Genomic DNA, 18,137 nt, shown 5'->3' with positions numbered 1-18,137 from the left:
TAAAAATTACTTTGCTACAGTGTTTTTAGTTTTCAGTTTTCAGTTTCAGCAAAATAAGTTCTATCCAAACAGACCCATAAGAGATGGGAACTTCCCAGTTAAAGAAGATGATTTTTCTCTAAGTGTAAAAATGAACGACAAGATAAACAGTGAAGGTTTGGTGTAGACTTTGTATCATTCATCTATAAGAACAAGTCCTCGGATTCTCCCAAGGATAGTAAAATCTTTAATTATTATTTGAATTGTCTATCTCTAGAGCTTTTAATTCCTCGGATTAGACTAGAATTTAGTCCCAGAATTACGCTTGAACTTTTTTCTCACTCTCTTTAAAAATTCTTTTGTGTGGGCTTGAGTTGAGGGACAAGGCATCACTATATTTAGTGGGCTTGGGCCATCAATTTCCTAGTACCTACAGTCAATATTTTAAAAACTTATTTGTTTATAGTATGAGAGAAAATGTCAAGAATTTCATGTGGTGGCTCTATCTTTATGTCATCTATGGCTGAGACTAAGAAAGTTGAGTAAGTGCAATTCAATATAAGGGTGAACATATTCCTAAAATCTTACTGCGTTTAAATCCAACAATATATAAATTATGTTCATATGCTTCATTTTTTAATGGAGATGCAAATCAAGGGAGATAATACCGAACCAAAAGCTGTTAATTTTTGGTCAAGAAATGTTTATAATATTGTTGATATTCGTACAACAAAGTAGATGATATTCTTTTGACAGTAATTGATATTGAGATGCTTGTTGTTGTCAAACAATGACTATTCAATTTTTGAAATGAAGGATCTTAATGAAGTATCATATATTTTGGGCATTAAAATTAAATGAGATTAGATGAATAAAAATTTTAGTTTCTCCCAAGAAAAATATCATATGGTTGATTGTTTAGGTGGGAGGGTTGCCTATCATAATCTTAGTGCTTTTTTTTTTTTTTAAACTATTAGCAAAGCAAAATTTGGCCATCCCTTTTGCTAAAGGCTTGTCTTTTGTATTATTTAAAACATGTGTATTGAGAATAAGGTCATGTTAGGCCAAGTGGGAGACTAAAATTATGCATTTATTGTAGTCCTTGACACTACCATATCCATTCATTACTGCATAATAATCTCTGCAGTCCTTCTATAATTAGATTCATGCATGTTATGGTTGGCCATAATAAATCTATCATGTCATTTCCAGTAACTTGATAATAATAAAATGGGGCAAATTACAACTTACTCATATGTAGTTTAACCGAAATTTAAATTGTCTACTTGTGATTTGAAATCTTATAATAAAAGTGTTTGTTGGATCCTTTTTGATCTTATATCTTTACGTTTTTTGTGTTTTTGAAGGAGAGAGAGGCATAAAAGTGGAACAAAATTATATATTTAGTCATGTTTTTAATAGAGGTATATTACAGAACTCTAACTGAGTTAACCTTCGGTGGGTAAAGTGTCAAATTTCAAACTACAGGTAAACAATTTAAATTTTGGTCAAACTACATGCGGGTAAGTTGTAATTTGCCCTAAGTGTATGCATACTTATAATTTGCCAATTTTAAATAAAAAATTTACTATTTATATATGTAAGACAATATTTTCAAAAAAATATTTTTTTCATTAGATAATTGCATACTTAATGCCAATTTTTCAACAAAATTGAACAACTTTGAAATTTAGAGGACTCAATTGAATGAAAGTAAAGTTAAATAATTGAAATGAATATCCATCAAACTTAGAAGGTGTACATTAAATTTTAGCCTTAATTTTATTGTAAATTTGTAAGTGATAATATTTGAGAATTGCGATTTTTCTTTGTTGTTGTATCAACACGTTTTGCAATTTCCTTACCCTATATTATTTAAGCAAAAAATCCTTAAGCAATATAAAATTATCTTACTTTCATTTGATTATCTTACTAACTCGTGTGTAATTCAATTTACACACACACACATATATATATATATATATATCTTCCCTTTTTTTTTTGAGGAAATTTTTTCCTTTTACTTAGTGAGAAGCATGGATGTATTTTTCATCATTGTGTGGACATTTCTATGGTATGAGAAAATGTTAGAAAAATTATTCAATGATCATAAGAGTTTGCATCAATCGAGTTAATATCGTATCGTACTGACCGATTTAGCCAAAATATGTCGTAAACAAGTACAGAAAATGTGTTTATCTTAATTGCTAGAAATACTGGTTATTATTGGACAATATCGACCATACTGTTGGATTTCGGGGTTTCGATTGAAATATGAAAATTGGCTGGTATAAAAAAAAAAGGGCAAAAATCCAAAACTGACCCTCTAACTTTTAGCATTTTTCATTTCAGTCTTTTAACTTTCAGTTTTGTCATTTCAGTCCTCTAACTTTTAATTGTTGTCAATTTGGTATTTAGTTAACCATCTATTAATTGTCTTCGTTCAATAAGCAAAACGATGTCGTTTTGTCTCTTTTTTTTTAATTTTTTTTTTTGGTAATTAAAAGCAATTAAAAAAAACTGTTATTAAATAAATAAATAAATAAAAACATTTAGGGGAACAACGTGGTTCCCCTGACCATGAAATCAAAACACAATTCCTGCCTAATCAAACACAAATCGTGTAAAGTTTCTCACATCCCTAAAGTTTCTCACATCAAATTGGTACTCCTTTATGACAGCTTCAGCTGGAAAAGAAATTAAGCCAAGAAATCCAAGGAAAAGAAAAGTGAACAGAGACTTCTTCATACACACCGAGAGAGAGTTCAAAGATCTCAACTTGTTATCGGAAATGGTTACTTTCAGGTTCAACCAGTACCAAGTTGTTGAGCGTGCTTTGCCCACTGAATCTGATGAGCACCCTAAGATTTACCGCATGAAGCTTTGGGCCACGAACGAGGTTCGCGCCAAGTCCAAGTTCTGGTATTTTATGAGGAAGCTGAAGAAGGTCAAGAAGAGCAATGGGCAAGTGCTTGCTATTAATGAGATCTTTGAGAAGAACCCAACCAAGAAAAGTGAACAAAGATAAGACTCTAGCCATTTTCCTAGTCAAAAAAAGCTTCTAGTGTAGTGTTTGTATGGAGGAGACACTGAGGTGTAATGACTTGAGGTGGATATATGCTTGTATAGAGGTAATGGTTGGATATCAATTTGTAGAGGAGAAGTGGTGGTGGATGATTAGGTAGGAATTGTGTTTTGATTTTAGGTTAGGGGAACGACGTCGTTCCCCTAACTTTTTTTTTTTTAAATAATATTTTTTTAATTTCTTTTAATTACGAAAATTAAAAAAGAAAAGAAAAAAAGCCAAAACGACGTCATTTTGCTCATTTAACGGAGACAGTTAACAGATGGTTAATAGAATACCAAATTGACAACAATTGAAAGTTAGAAGACTGAAATGACAAAATTGAAAGTTAGAGGATTGAAATGAAAAAGGCTGAAAGTTAGAGGGTTAGTTTTGGATTTTTTCCAAAAAAAAAAAAAAAAAGAAATAATATAAGAAAAAGAAAAAAAGAGCAAAGCAAATACCACTACCAAAGCCCAGATAGTCGTTGTTGTCACATTTCTGCAATCATCCTCACATCGTTGATCTTGTCTCCTTCATTGTTTGCCTCTTGTAGATCTTCGTTCTTTCAATTTCGTTCACCTTTCTTCTTTTGTACCTTTTTCATCCTCTTATCATATTATTTTACTTTTACTGCCATTTTGCTTTTATTTTCTCTACAAATTTACTGACTATTTCATGGGACTTTAAGGGGCCATTTAGTATGGCATTTTAAGCAACACTTTTTAGTTTTTAAACAACATTACACGTATTTTCACATACTTTTTCACTTATACATATTTCTAAAAAATACAAATAACGTTACTAGAACAACGTTACCAAACAAACCAAGCATCTTGCCATTTTGTTGTTATTATTATTATATAAGTTTCATTGTTATTATTGTTATAAATTTACTTAAAGAGTAATTCAGGAGAGACAAATATAATACAACTATCAATTAACAATTATATCATGTGCATATGTAACAAAAATCAACAAATAAAATGTGAGAAATTTCTTACTAGATTATTTTATTCAAAGACCTCACAAGTAATCAGGGACTCAAGGTGCTCTCCCAATTGGTCAAGATTAATTATTAGATGATTGTATGATGAGGGATGAATAATTAGATGCCTCTGATTGTGCTTCTTGTAGAGAGTAATGGTTTCGCAAAGACAACCTACTCTGGCTTTTAATAAATAATATTTTCTTTTAGTTTCAAGAATTGATTGAACAAGTAGATAAATCCAGATTTCAATGAAAATTAAAATTTTGATAGAAAGGAAGTCTATGCTATAAATTGGCGTCCATTTTTCAAATGGTTCCAAATATTACCACACATTAATCCCAATAATTTTAAAACACTATACAAACTAAACTATATATATATATATATATATATAATAATTTAAAATTTTATATTTATTTACCTTTAAAAAATTTTTGGGACCACCCTGAACTTTTTTTATGCCAATAAAATTAAATTTTGATCCATAATTTGAGCAACTTAACAATATATTGGGGTCTTTCAAGCAAAAAGAAAAAACTCAAAAAAAAATTGAACTAAAATCTTAAAAAAAAAAATTATAATAAAACTACTACATGCTAGGCAGTGGCTTGATTCTTTCGACTAAACACACTGCCCAATACAACACAATTTTCAACATTTTATTATTTTTTATTACAATATTCTTTTTCCTCATCAGACATATGTTACTTACTTCTTATTTTTAATTATTTTTTCCTGTTTATTCTTAACCACACATGTTTTCTGTCTCCTCGATTTTTACACTTCATACTTTTAAATTTTATCACATCTTCATCAACACTTTTACATCTACATTTTGCCTTCCTCCTTATTCATAACTTCCGTGTCTTTTACCAGTACTAGTGTGGTAGTGCCTCTTCTCAAGTTTTGAATATCAAATTTCTCAATACAATTTTTTTTTCCTTTTGAGGTTTTTTGGTTTATAGAATGCAAATTTGTTTTGGTTTTAACAAATTTTTTTTTTAAAGCACAAACTTCATGTCGGCCGAATCTTGAATTTCGGCCGGTATTTACCGAAACACCCCGAAACACCCGAAATAGATCAGAATGATTCGAAATTTTTTCCAAAGTGAGGGTGGGTTACTGTTTTGGTTTGTTTACCGGCACGGTATTTTCCGGCCGTTATGGAATGAAATTAATAATATTGAATCAAACCTAATTACCTAAATGCTAAAAAGAAATAAAATTGTGTAATTTATGCTTCCTAAGGAACACCTTAAACAAAATTCATGGAGTTGCCACCGTAAACAACCACACATTTCTCACCTATTGCATTAGAAGAATGGTCAAAAAAAAAAAAAAACTACATGCATATTAGATGGAGGATACATCATATATGTGTCTGTGTTAGAAACAATTTATTTAGTTTTTTGTCGAACATGTGTTAAAGTGTACTTCTATTTTTTTTTAAATAAAAATAGTGAAGTTTTAAAATTTTGTGTATAACCTATAAAAAAAATTGTACATAAAAGTTAAAAGTTGAGCTCATAAGTTTAAATCGAATGGGAAAATGTGATAAATAACCTATAACTTAACACTTATATGATGAAAAAAAGTCTCTAAACACGTGAATTATGAAGTGATTAGTTTATTTTTAATTAATTGGGTAGAAATATAATTAAATAAACATATAATAAAATTATTCTTCTTCAAAAAATTCGCATAAAAAAAAAAAATCACCAATTTTCCCGCACAAAATGAGTAATTGATCTCAAACTTAAGCTGGATCACAATGGGCCAGGCTGCAACTTCCGTGTCCAAACCATTAAAAAGAAGAGAAATGATATATGCTTTTCCCACAATAGATAATGGCCCATATCGTACGTTAACTGGCAGTACCACCACCACCATTCCTCTGGATTTTCTTATCCTTTCGCCTCGAAAGTTTAAATTTTCTTTCCATCCATGCACAGCGCGCGAGCACACAAACACAAACACAAACACAAACACAAACACACTCTCTTCTTCCTTACTGTCAATGAAATCCCAACTCTCACACCCTCACCCTCACACGCTTTCTCCTTCACTCTCAAACCTCCATTTCCGCACCAAACGCTCTCTCCTTCCACTGCAAACTCTCACATTTCTCACCCACAATTCCTTTCTCCGTCTCTCTCCTCAAAACCCAAATCCAGTGGTCAGTCTCACTCCCAATCTCCTCAATTAATTTCCTCTTTCGCATTTCGCAATTCTCACAATTGAATGGTTTTTCATTTTGTGGTTTTGTTAGGCTGTTGAAGCGGTGAAATTCGACGGCCCGGTGGTTGAAATCGGAGAATCGTCGGAAGTTGTGGACGGGGATTTAGCGTTTGAGACCTGCATTACGCGTACACTGCCTCCGGCGTTGACGCTTGAGCATGGTCTCCAGAGTATCAAAGAGGCTGTTGAGAAGTTGAAATTGGACCCTCCTTCTTCTGCTAGTGGAGTTCTCAGGTTTCAGGTAACAAAAGCTGAGGCATTTTGAATCTTTTTTTTTTTTTTTTGCTGACTTTGTGTCATTATTTCTATATGTGATATTTATTTTATGGAATCTTGATGGTTTAATTGAGTGAATTCTCGTTCTTTAGTTGATTGGGTATATTAAAATAAGTGGACATTGTATTTATGTCAAAATTCAATGTGTGAAGTGTGCATTTGACTAACATTAGTTTATTTAGCTTTTTGCTGAAAATGTGATAAAATTATACTTTTCTTTGAAAAAGTGAGGTAAATAACATCTAAAAGCTAGCCAAATAAGCTGGACACAAAATAGACTTATCGGTGTCTTGGTCTCATGGTAATCATTATGGAGTAATAAAAAAAAATATATAAATAAATAAATAAAACTATGGCCCATTTGTGATGTGATTTCTAAGCAACTTCTCCAATTCTATGTTATTTTTTGGTTCAGTTTTGGAATACAACATGATTATGAGGTGTTGAATAGTACTCCCTCCGTCCCAATTTGTTTATCTTGTTTTGAAAAGTCAAATTTTTTAAGAGAATATCATTTATTGTCTTGTTTATCCTATAAAAATGTATAAGTTTACAAAACTACCCTTAAATAAATTTATTAGCTTTTTTTTTTTTTTTTTTTTTTTTTTTTTTTAAAGAGTTAATGAGGCAACTAAAAATGTGTCCCAATTAGATTGATTTTTTAAATATTTATTAGTTTTCTTTTCAAATAGTTTTGAAAATAAAGTAGGGGTATAATATGAATATTAGTAAATTAATAACTTTTACTTTTAGAAACAGAACAATATTTTAGGACATTTCAAAATAGAATAGAGGACAAACAAACTGGGACAAAGGAAGTAACATGTTTGAAAAATAAGTATTTAAAATCTGGATATGAAGAACTCGAATGTGCCAAGTTGTACAAGTTTCTAATACTAATAGGATGTCCTATGGATCATGCAATGTGACTGTGTATCTGCAGGTGGCTGTGCCTCCTGGTCCAAAAGCTTTGAATTGGTTTTGCTGTCAACCGGAGTTGTCAGTGTATCCTTTGTTTTTTCTCTCCAAGAATACAGGCAATCCAACATATAAGTCATTGTATTTGAATGGAAGCCGTGGTGTTTTCGGAATTGGTGCTGCAATTTACTTTACAAATTCTTCTTCCTGTACTTCAGGAGAGCAGAATTTGACCAAAAGGTGGATCTCATTTCTTCCATTTATGCCTTTCCTAAAAGTAAATTTGCTCACTGAATAAGACCTGAAAACTTTAGTGTATCAAATGACAAAGAGTTAAATCATATGTAACTTAACTTTGACCGTTGGAAAATTGTTACATGTGTGATTTGAATTGAAATATAGATTCAACTAGAGTTGTGCATAGTCTCTTTGTAGGATGAACAATTATCTCACTTGAACCTGGCCCTTGGAAAATTTTTAATGTGTTCATTTGCTTTGAAATATAGATGTCTTTCTAGGATTAACAACTATCTCATATCTAATGTTTATTAGAGGTTACTGCATTGCACAAACAGTACGAAAGTACTAATACTTAGCATTATTAGCTGTTACAACTTACCAGCCTGGCAAGGCTATCACCCCATGTGGCATTTATTGGCCAAAATCTAGGTTCATCGGGCTCTTTAGAAGTTAATTGTCTTGGTATTGATTAAAACTAGAGTGGGTAATTACAATGAGAGACTCTAATGTATGCTATAAGCCTTAAACCTTATGAAGTTGGGTTAGAGGATGTCCTCTTTACATATTTGAGCTAGTTTTTTGAATGAGGTTCAAGACCAACAACATGGTTGTTGGTGTGGATTTGTTTCACCTTTGTCAAACTGATGCTTCATTGTTCAAAATTAGCGTGACTCTTTCGATACAATTCCATTTCTACTTTTCCCTTTTTTATCTTTTTATTTCCAACACGCCCTACACAAACCCACCCCCCCCCCCCCCCCAATGCATTCTCCTCCCCTTCTATGAAAGTACTCACTTTAAGATGAATTGTGACTTCCTTCAAATAAATTAAAGCATTTTTGTTTAATTTCTCTGCAGATATCTTTCAACTGATTCAACATTTATAATGATTTATGGTTTTATGGATATTAATTTCAACATTGCATCTTCCAAGATGAATGAGGCTGGTTCTTACCTTTTCATTCCTCAGGTAAACTTCTATTTTTTTGCCCTTTTTTTTTTTGGATAATGCCTCCCCACGTCGTGCTTATTATTTCATTCTCTAGGTTTAGAGCACAACATGTTAGTTCAAAGTTGCAAGCTGAAAATAACAATATGATTGTAACAGATTGAGTTAGATGAGTACGAGGGAGTTTCTTTTTTAGCAGCAACACTTGCTTGGAATAATTCTTCCCCTTGTTCATTTGAAGAAGCTGTTCGTTCTTATGAGATCTCTCTCAAACAGGTATTCTAGGATGTCATATCCCATTGTGCTTTTGTTTCTATAAGTCCGTGTTTTTCATATTTGATTGATTTATTATATTTTTATTGGTCAAGGGATTTTATTCTGAGTGCAATATTTACCTTCTCAAGTTATTTTATTGCTAATATTCACATTAGCAATTTTTGATGATCTCTGTATACTGTGATTATTTTTTAACTGCTATTTTGGAATTTCTTGGGCTTGCTTGATTTCTCACACAATATTCTATGTGAATTGTGGTTTGTACCGTTCTTGTGCATGTGAATGTTAAAACCTAATTTTAAGCTACAAGAAGATTTAAATATTTCCTTCTTAAGGTGGGGTGGACCAGGGGGCTAAGGCTTTGTTTGTTTCGAAGTAAAATATTTTACTAATTTTTTTTTTTTTTTTCATTTTACCATGTTTGGTTGCATTTTTGAAAATGTAAAGAAATCATTTTCAAGTGTTTGTTTCATAGCAAAATGAAAAAATTTTCCTAATTTCACAACCGATCAAATCCAAGCAACCACCACTAGATCCAGCGAAAACCAACCCAGTGCCACTCCACCAACTACCCAAACCACCACCAGATTAGCACACACGAAACCACGAACCCAGCCACCATTGTGACCCACCCACAAACCCAACACCCACCGCAACCCAGCTACTCACCACAACCCACACACGAACCCAGCCACAACTGTGAACCCAGCCACGAACCAGCCACCCACCACAACCCACAAATGACCTAGCCACCCACCACAATCCACAAACCCAGCTACCAGCCACAACTCAAAAACCATCCAAAAAAAGAAGAAAACTTTTGAAGGTCGAATTGAGGTTCGGTGGGTGAAGCAAACTATGGTAGAGGTGGAGCTGGCGCTAACGAATGGATTGGTGGCCAGTGATGGGTGGTTCGGTAGTGGCTTAGTGGTCTGGTTTGTGGGAAGAGCAAAGAGTGAGAGAGGGGAGAGAGGGAGAGTTGTGTGAGAGAAAGAAAGCGTAAAATGTTTTTTTTTAGCTTGGGGACTCAAATCTAGTGATTCTCTTCCTTTATTCCTTAGCTCTCTTCTCTTTATAATTTGTGCTTTTTTATGTTTTTGCTTTTCCATCTTTTTTTGTACTTTTGATATGCTAGTGCTACTTTGCATTTAGCAGTTTTTCGAATACACATCTTTCTTACCTATCCAAAAAAAAAAAAAAGCGTAAAATGTTTTATGTTTGATTTAAGCGTAAGACATTTTACTTGTGAGAGTCTGAGTCTTACAGTTTGACTAGAAAATATTTTACAGTTGCCCATATTTTTCACCTAAACAAACATGGTAAAATGTGAAAAATAATTTTTGGAAAATATTTTATTTTGAGACAAATGGAGCATAAGTTATAGACTTCTATTACAAGAAGTGGTCTTCAAACGTAATTTCTATCTACATGTGTATAACATCTTTATTATAATCTTTTCTCTTCAGGCCAGTTGTCATTCTTGGTTGACTACAGATAAATGTCACTCTGAAAGCATAAGGTCTACTCTTAGAAAGCTCAAAGTTGTGGAGGATAAAACTGTTACAATGGTATGGATTTTAAGTTTTTAGATAAATTTTGTCATTGGTGATTCATTGTTGTTTGAAATGCCAACATTAATTGGCACATGAATACATTAGTCAATTGGATATTACACATTTAGATTTATAATTTTTTTTTTCCAATTGTAGTCAATAGTTCTTTTGTAGATGATATAGTTTTAGTGGATGAAACTAAAAGTGGAGTTAATGCCAAGTTAGAAATTTGGCGAGACTTTCTAGAATCAAAATTACCCAAAACTTTAAGAATATAAATTTCAATTTAGTTAGAACTTTACAAGATTGATGGCATGCTTGAAGTCAACACTAAGCAAGGGAGAAAAAATTCTAGGAGTTAGCACCTAGGGTTGGCTGGAGTTGGTACTAGACCATTGGAAAATTCTAAGAGAAATTTTATTAATCAATTGAACTTTCTCCATAGGTTTACAATGCTATACTTATATAGATTATGATTTATAACTTATCCTAAATTCTAGTTGACTTAGGAAACCCTAATTTTAATTGACTTGGGAAATCTCAATTATTGAATTACAAAAATACCCTTAACTCTAGGAAATTAAATAAGATACTAATTAACCTAATTAAGTAATAAGACCTAAAATAAAATCCAAGTGTCTAATAGAAACACTATCTACTTCCAAATATAAATAGAACTAAATTAAAATAAAAAATTATTTGTACTTTTTGCGTCACCTAGGAATCAGCGATTTAGCAGCAAGGCTTGCTTGGAATTGACACAAAACAAGAGAAACAAAACCTAGGAATGTGCACATAGGGTTGCTTGGAATCAACACCAAGCCATTGAAGGAAAGATTCCAACAATAAATTTTATTACTCAAGCAGCTTGTCTCCATTGGAATACAATAGTGTGCTTATATTGCCTATTTTGAGCTAAACCTAATTCTAATAGACTTGGAAAAGCTTAGTTATTGAATTACAAAAATACCCTTGACTTTAAGAAATTAAATAAAATACTAATAAGGGAATTAAGTAATTAGACCTACAATAGAATTCAATGGATGAATAAAAATACAATTGACTTCCAAAATTAATCTTATTAAAATGTTATGCAATCTATATAATATATATGCATGACTTTTAATTATTATTATTATTATTTTGAAAAAGATCTGGATAGTTTAGAATGAAAAAAAAAGATTTAGATTTGGATATTTTTTGTCTCTTAGAATAGCTTAGTGTCTATTTGCTTCTGTTTGTTTCTTTTTTACTTTCTGCTCTTTCTTTGTTCACTATCGTGAACCTTGTGTATTTTTCCTACTACTACATTTTTAATAATATTTTTTCTTACCTATCAAAAAAAAAAAAAAAAAAAAAAGAAAAAGAAAAAGATTTGGATAGTTTAGAATGACTTTTAATAATAACAATTATTATTATTTTTTTGAAAAAGATGTGGATAGTTAAGAAAAATGTGATTCCAATTCTAGAAAGTGGACATTTATTTTAGGATGTCCCAAAAATGAAAAACAGGACATTTTTAGGAAGGAGGGAGTATCTTCTTATTAAGTTTTATAGTTGACTCTTTTTTTTTTGAGTCTATAATTTATTTAAATATAGTTATTTATATATTAATTATGTGAAGTATATGTTGTATTGTATCCTTCTGAATTGATTTGTATCATCATGTCTGTATCATATTGTATGCATATCTGGTATCATTGTGTCCTACAAGAATTGAGTTACACAAGCACCCGATGGGTCTTGAATCCATGACCTTACCCTCAACCTAGCTTTTATAAGGGGAGACGTCTGGTTGAGTTGATTTGTTTAATTGTTCTATCATTGATCAAGATGATTGTGTAGGTATACATGAACCTTCTTTCAAAAGATGGCAGAGAAGTCATGGATGGCATTATGGAACTGGTATCCTCTTTTTCCTGGTAATTTTCATCCTTTATATTTATCTCTCAATTTTCAATAGTGAGTTTTGGCTCATAATTACTGCGCCGTTGTGAACATTGTTATTATTCTATAAGTATCGTTGATTAGAGCCATTTGTAAGCTGTTTGTTTCTAAGTTCCTGCTGTAATATTGCAGAAAGAGGGTCCATCTTCCTATCAATTCTGTATCAGGCTTTCACCAACCATTACTATTGCCAGGAACATGGTATGGTGCTTTTATGTTATAGAAAACATATCTTTTTAAATATTTTGTTCATCCACTCACAGATACACAAGTGGGCTTGGTCAAATGCCACATACTTGGAGTCAGAAGTAAAGTAATAAAGCATTGGTTGCTTTTGCATTGTGCATATGCAGTATAAATTAAGTACACAATCTTTTGTTTTAGGAAACTAAAAGATTTAAAATATCTCATTTCATCAATAGTCTTCAGACTTGTGCTGCCTAATGTATATTATGTATGTCACTGGAAATACAAGACATGAGCCATCACTAAAAATTGATGAAAACTTAGATGGGACATGTGAGGTTCTGGGGGTGTGTTTGGCTGTAATTTAAAATCATCATTATCATTGCTATTATGATACTGATGATGGTGGTATGCCCATTATGAAGTTAGATTTTCACACATTTGTGAACATTTGAAATACAAAGTCTTATACGCGTGAGTTGGGACCTGTTCAATATTGAACTGATGCTGATATTGGAATGGTTTCAGTTACCAAAAAACAAGAAGAAGAATAAAGGAAGCAAAGGAAAGACATTAGATTCATGCTTTGACCCATGATTCCTTATAGATGAGAAATGGAGTGTGATTATTTTTTGATAAGAAAGAGAATATTTTTTTAGAAAGAAGGATCAGTAAAAAACAGAGTGAGATTATTACTACATTATATTTAATTCATCAAGCTAATGTTATTATATGATTCTTTCCCTTCATTCAAATAATTTGGAGGATAGTAGTTGTTAGAATTGTGGTTAAATGATTCAATTCACCATTTCCTAATAGCTTAAGTTTTTGGGACATTCGGTAATTTATTATAGTATCAAAGCAGGAGATTTTGAGTTTGATCGTTGTCTATGCCTTATCTCCTATTTAAAATGTTAAAAATCTCATATGTTGGGACCCACTTTGACGTAGGACAACCACACTATTTCAATGGAGCAATTAAACAACAATAGAACAAAGGATAAACCCTAGGAGTCAACACCTAAGGGTTGCTTGGAGTTAGTACCAAGCAAAACTGGAGTCGGCACCAGTGTAAAAGAAACACGTTTTTAATAATTCTCAAAAGCTGTCTTACAATAATCAGAAAAAGTGCTTAAGTAGCTAACAATAAAATGCATAAAAAAACCCTAATTATTAAATGCTCGAGCTTGTTTAATCTCAAACCCAATAACTAATAAGCTCCATTCTTAAGGTTACAGATTGGACTGTCTTCTTTTTACTCTTCCTCCCATACATGCGTATAATTGGGGGCTTGTACCTTGTGTCCGCACTAACTCCCCCTGGGTGAGAAGAACTTAACCCTGTTGAGTGGAAATCTGAAGAGCTCTGATGGTACTCCAGCAAGTTAGGATCCAGTCACTGTAACTCATCTCGAGTAATCCATGTGCAATCAAAATCTGGTCGCCCTCGCCATCGAACTAGGAAACGGTGAACTCCTCCATCCCGGGTAGAAACAATCTACTCATCTAAAATAGCATCAATAGATTCTTTATGTACATAGGATAGATTTAAGGGTAATAGGGGCATCAATAAGATCAAGCAAAGGCTCATCAAAAGGGGTATTAGAAATAGCTGTGGGACTTTTATAAGCAACTAGATCCTCAATATTAAAGGAGGAGCTAATACCATAATCATGAGGAAGGTCAATGACATATGCATTTGGGCCCATTCATTTCAATACCTTGAATGGACCGACACTACGAGTCTGCAATTTCTTAACGGTCCTAAAAGGAAACCATTTAGGTCGAATCCGAATCATGACATAATCCCCTACCTGAAACTCTGCATGACGCTGATGAATGTTAGCATGAATTTTATATTGAGAATTACTTGAATTTTTTTGCGAATCTCATTATGCAAATCATGAATATATCATACAAATGCCTCAGCAGATTCAGAAATCCTAACGTGGGGATATGGGCAAAAGATCTAAGGGCTTCCTAGGTGTATATCCATGCACAACCTCAAAAGGACTAGTGCCTATAAACCTATTGACAAAGCTATTATATGCAAGTTGGGCTATAGGAAGAATTGAGTCCCAATTCCGATTGGCTTCACCCACTAGACACCGAAGGAGGTTGCCTAGACTACGATTAACCACTTTAGTTTGACCATCAGTTTAAGGATGAAATGCTGTGGAAAATTTCAATTTGGTGCTTACTAAATGCCACAAGGTCTTCCAAAAATAACTCATGAAGCGAACATCCCTATCAAATATTATGGTTTTGGTAAGTCCATAAAGTTTGACAATCTCATCAAAGTAGAGCTTTGCAATCTTAGAAGCATCAGAGGTCTTAGAACATGGTAGGAAATGAGCCATCTTAGAGAAGTGATCAACAACTAATAGAATATAATCACGCTTCCTAAAGGTGCGGGGCAATCTTAACACAAAGTCCATACTCACATCCTGCCATGTGCGATCTGGCACAAGTAGAGGCGTGTACAAGCTAGTGTTTTGCTTGTGATGTTTGGCTAGTTGACATGTACAACATTTACCAACTATCTTGGCAACGCCCCTCTTAAGACCAGGCCAATAGAATTGACGACTTCCTTAATTGTTTTGTCTTGGCCAAAATGACCTGCAAGGCCTCCCGCATGTATCTCCCAAACTGGGAAATCTCTCACTGAAGACCGAGAGATACATAACTTGTTGGCTTTGAACAAGTAACCATCCTGAAGGATATAATCATCCAGAACTGGTCGTGAGGCATTACGCAGGCTAGTGTAGAGCTCCCCAAAATCTGGGCAGGACTCATAGTCATCCTTGAGTCGTTCAAACCCAGTAACCTTAACACTCATGATTGACAGCAAAGACACCTTTTGACTTAGTGCATTAGCAGTCTTATTCTCAACTACCGCCCTATGTTTCACCACAAAGTGGTAGCGTTGCAAAAATTCAAGCCAGCTACCATGCCTAAAATTCAGCTACTTTGGGACTGGAGATAGTGCAAAGCTTCATGATTAGAGTGGATAACAAATTCTTGAGACAACAGGTAATGGCGCCAATGCCAAAGAGCTCGAATAATGGCATTCTTTGTCATAAGTGGAGTACTTTTGCTTAGCATCATTCAATTTCTCACTAAAATAAGCAATTGGGTGGTGCTTTTGACTAAGTACTCCCCCTATACCAATACCTGAGGCATCACATTCCACTTCAAAAAGCTTGGTAAAATCAGGGAGATGCATGACAGATGCCTATCTTTTGCTTGACCTCATTGAAAGCCTTCGTAGCAGCTTTTGTCCAAATAAACTCCCCTTGTTTCATGCAACAATCAGTGATGGGGGACATAATGGTACTAAACCCTTTGATGAATCGGCAATAAAAGGAAGCAAGCCCGTGAAAGCTTCGAATTTCATGGATATTTTTGGGCTCGGGCCAATCCACAATCGCTTGAACCTTTTGGGGGTCGGCAAAAATTCCTTCAGAGGATACTATGAAACCTAGGAAGACGACTTTATTGGTAAAGAAAGAGCACTTCTTGAGGTTGCCATATAAACTCTCCTTCCTAAGGGTAGTACAAACTTGAGTTAGGTGGTCTAGGTGTTGCTTCTTAGAATTGCTATAGATGAGGATGTCATCAAAGTACACAACCAAGAATTTCCCCATAAAAGGCTTGAGCACTTGAGTCATCACTCTCATAAAGGTACTAGGGGCATTGGACAATCCAAAAGGTATGACCATCCACTCATATAAACCATCTTTTGTCTTGAAGGCAGTTTTCCACCCATCACCAGGACGAACCCTAATTTGATGATAGCTGCTTTTCAAGTCTATTTTTGAGAAGATCGTTGCTTCAGCCATCATATCCAACATGTCATCCAACCGAGGGATGGGAAAACGATATTTCACAGTGATATTTTTGATGGCACGACTATCAACGCACATCCTCCAAGTTCCATCTTTCTTTGGAGTTAAGAGTGCAGGGACTGCACAAGGACTCATACTTACGTGAACAAAACCCTTCCTAAGTAGTTCTTCTACTTGCCTTTGCAACTCGGCATGCTCTGTAAGGCTCATCCTATAGTGAGGCAAGTTTGGTAGGGTCGCTCTGGGCACAAAATCTATGGCGTGTTGTATGTCACGCATGGGCAGTAAATGATCGGGGAGGTCCTCAGGGAAAACATCCTTAAATTCCTGGAGCACTAACTGAACTTCTTCAGGTTGCTCCTCACGGGTTTCTCCTTGAAGTTCCTTGGCAACTAAGACAAACACAACGGATTCTTGAACTGCTATCCGTTCAAATGCCTTTGGGTTTATGATGTTCAGGCCTTTCGCCTTTGGGGCCTCTGTCTTCTTGCTCATGTCAATTGGCTTGGGTTTCAAAGGATTGAGCACAATTTTCTTACCTTCAAACACAAATGAGCAAGAGTTGGATCGCCCATGAAGGGTGACATCCAAATCATAAAGCCAAGGTCTATCTAAGATAATATGCCCTACATCCATGAGAATTACGTAACACCGTATTTCAGCCTTGTAAGTGAGGAATTGAAGTGGGACAACACATTTTTCTTTTATGGCTATGGAGGAAGTATCACATTAGCTCAGCCACCCAATGCGTCGACTGGACCAGTGGTGGTGGCCCAAGCCTCCCATGATCAAATATCGCCGATCAGTGAGCTGAGTGGGTCGAAGTTGGTGTCGGTGGTGTCATAGGCCATGATATCGGAACCGGTAATGAACCTGATAGTATCGGCGCTAGTATCTTTGGATTCTTTAGTGGCATCGGAGGTTGGGGAGGAGGATTTTGTGGGTTTGGAAGGACTGGGTACTTTTGATTTTGAGGGAGCTCAAATACCTGGCCCAACTATAAGGGAATTGGTAGGAGACTTGGATAAGTCTTGAGGTAATTCCAAAGACTGGATATTACAATTATGTGTTGGTAGGCAATTAGTGATCCCATTGTCTTTGTATCATTCTCCAGATAGTATGTCAGTCAGCTTAAGTTTGGACGGAGACTGTGTACCAGGTAATGATTCTAGTACTTATGAAGGGCAAAGGGTTAGTTGAGTAGATGAGTGTGAGGGGCTAGTAGAGTATTTTCCTGGGTCAGAGAGTGAGTTATGGGAAGTTGGTGAAAGGTTGAGGTCGTGTGAGGGTGGTGATGAGCCATTAGTTGTGGTACCTTTGGCCTTGGAAGGTCCGACGGAGTTGGAGTCTAGTCATGTGAAGGAGATTGGGTGTAAGGAGAGTGTGGATAGTTGCCAACTATCACATTGGGTAACCAATAGGATAAAGGCTTTCAAAAAATCTATGGGCACTTCATTGGAAGGTTTTGAGGAGCAGATTACAGGATTGTTATTAGCCATTGAGGCTAGAAAGAAAGATAAAAAGAAACGTGTGGTGGGTGATCAGACGAAGTTGGTCAAGTTAGGCCAGAAAGGTCAACGAGAGTTGAAGAATTTGTTGACATCTTTGAATGGTGAGTATGATCCAAATAAAGCAAGGAGTGCAAGTTCTGAGCGGGCTGTAGTGTCTTATCA

General features: G+C 34.4%; 1 protein-coding gene across 6 annotated transcripts in view; it reads left to right on the top strand.

The window, feature by feature from the left end:
• The first annotated feature begins 5,891 nt into the window (after positions 1–5,891).
• Positions 5,892–18,137, top strand: part of LOC115981974 (protein PHYLLO, chloroplastic) — a 55,819-nt gene continuing 43,573 nt past the window's right edge. For 3 of the 6 annotated variants that reach the window (XM_031104431.1, XM_031104429.1, XM_031104430.1), the window contains exons 1-8: positions 5,893–6,210; positions 6,304–6,513; positions 7,492–7,706; positions 8,565–8,676; positions 8,815–8,931; positions 10,398–10,499; positions 12,330–12,389; positions 12,564–12,632. In XM_031104431.1, coding sequence (XP_030960291.1) covers positions 6,052–6,210; positions 6,304–6,513; positions 7,492–7,706; positions 8,565–8,676; positions 8,815–8,931; positions 10,398–10,499; positions 12,330–12,389; positions 12,564–12,632 — 1,044 coding nt within the window. In that variant the 5' untranslated portion in view covers positions 5,893–6,051. Of the gene's footprint in view, positions 6,211–6,303; positions 6,514–7,491; positions 7,707–8,564; positions 8,677–8,814; positions 8,932–10,397; positions 10,500–12,317; positions 12,407–12,563; positions 12,633–18,137 lie in introns of those variants that run through there. The other 3 variants (XM_031104433.1, XM_031104435.1, XM_031104434.1) reach the window with 3 other exon arrangements.

Source organism: Quercus lobata, chromosome 3, assembly GCF_001633185.2.
Source record: "Quercus lobata isolate SW786 chromosome 3, ValleyOak3.0 Primary Assembly, whole genome shotgun sequence".
Lineage (NCBI taxonomy): Eukaryota > Viridiplantae > Streptophyta > Magnoliopsida > Fagales > Fagaceae > Quercus > Quercus lobata.
The sequence above is the reverse complement of the archived record's forward strand: the minus strand, read 5'-3'. Positions and strand labels throughout refer to the sequence as shown.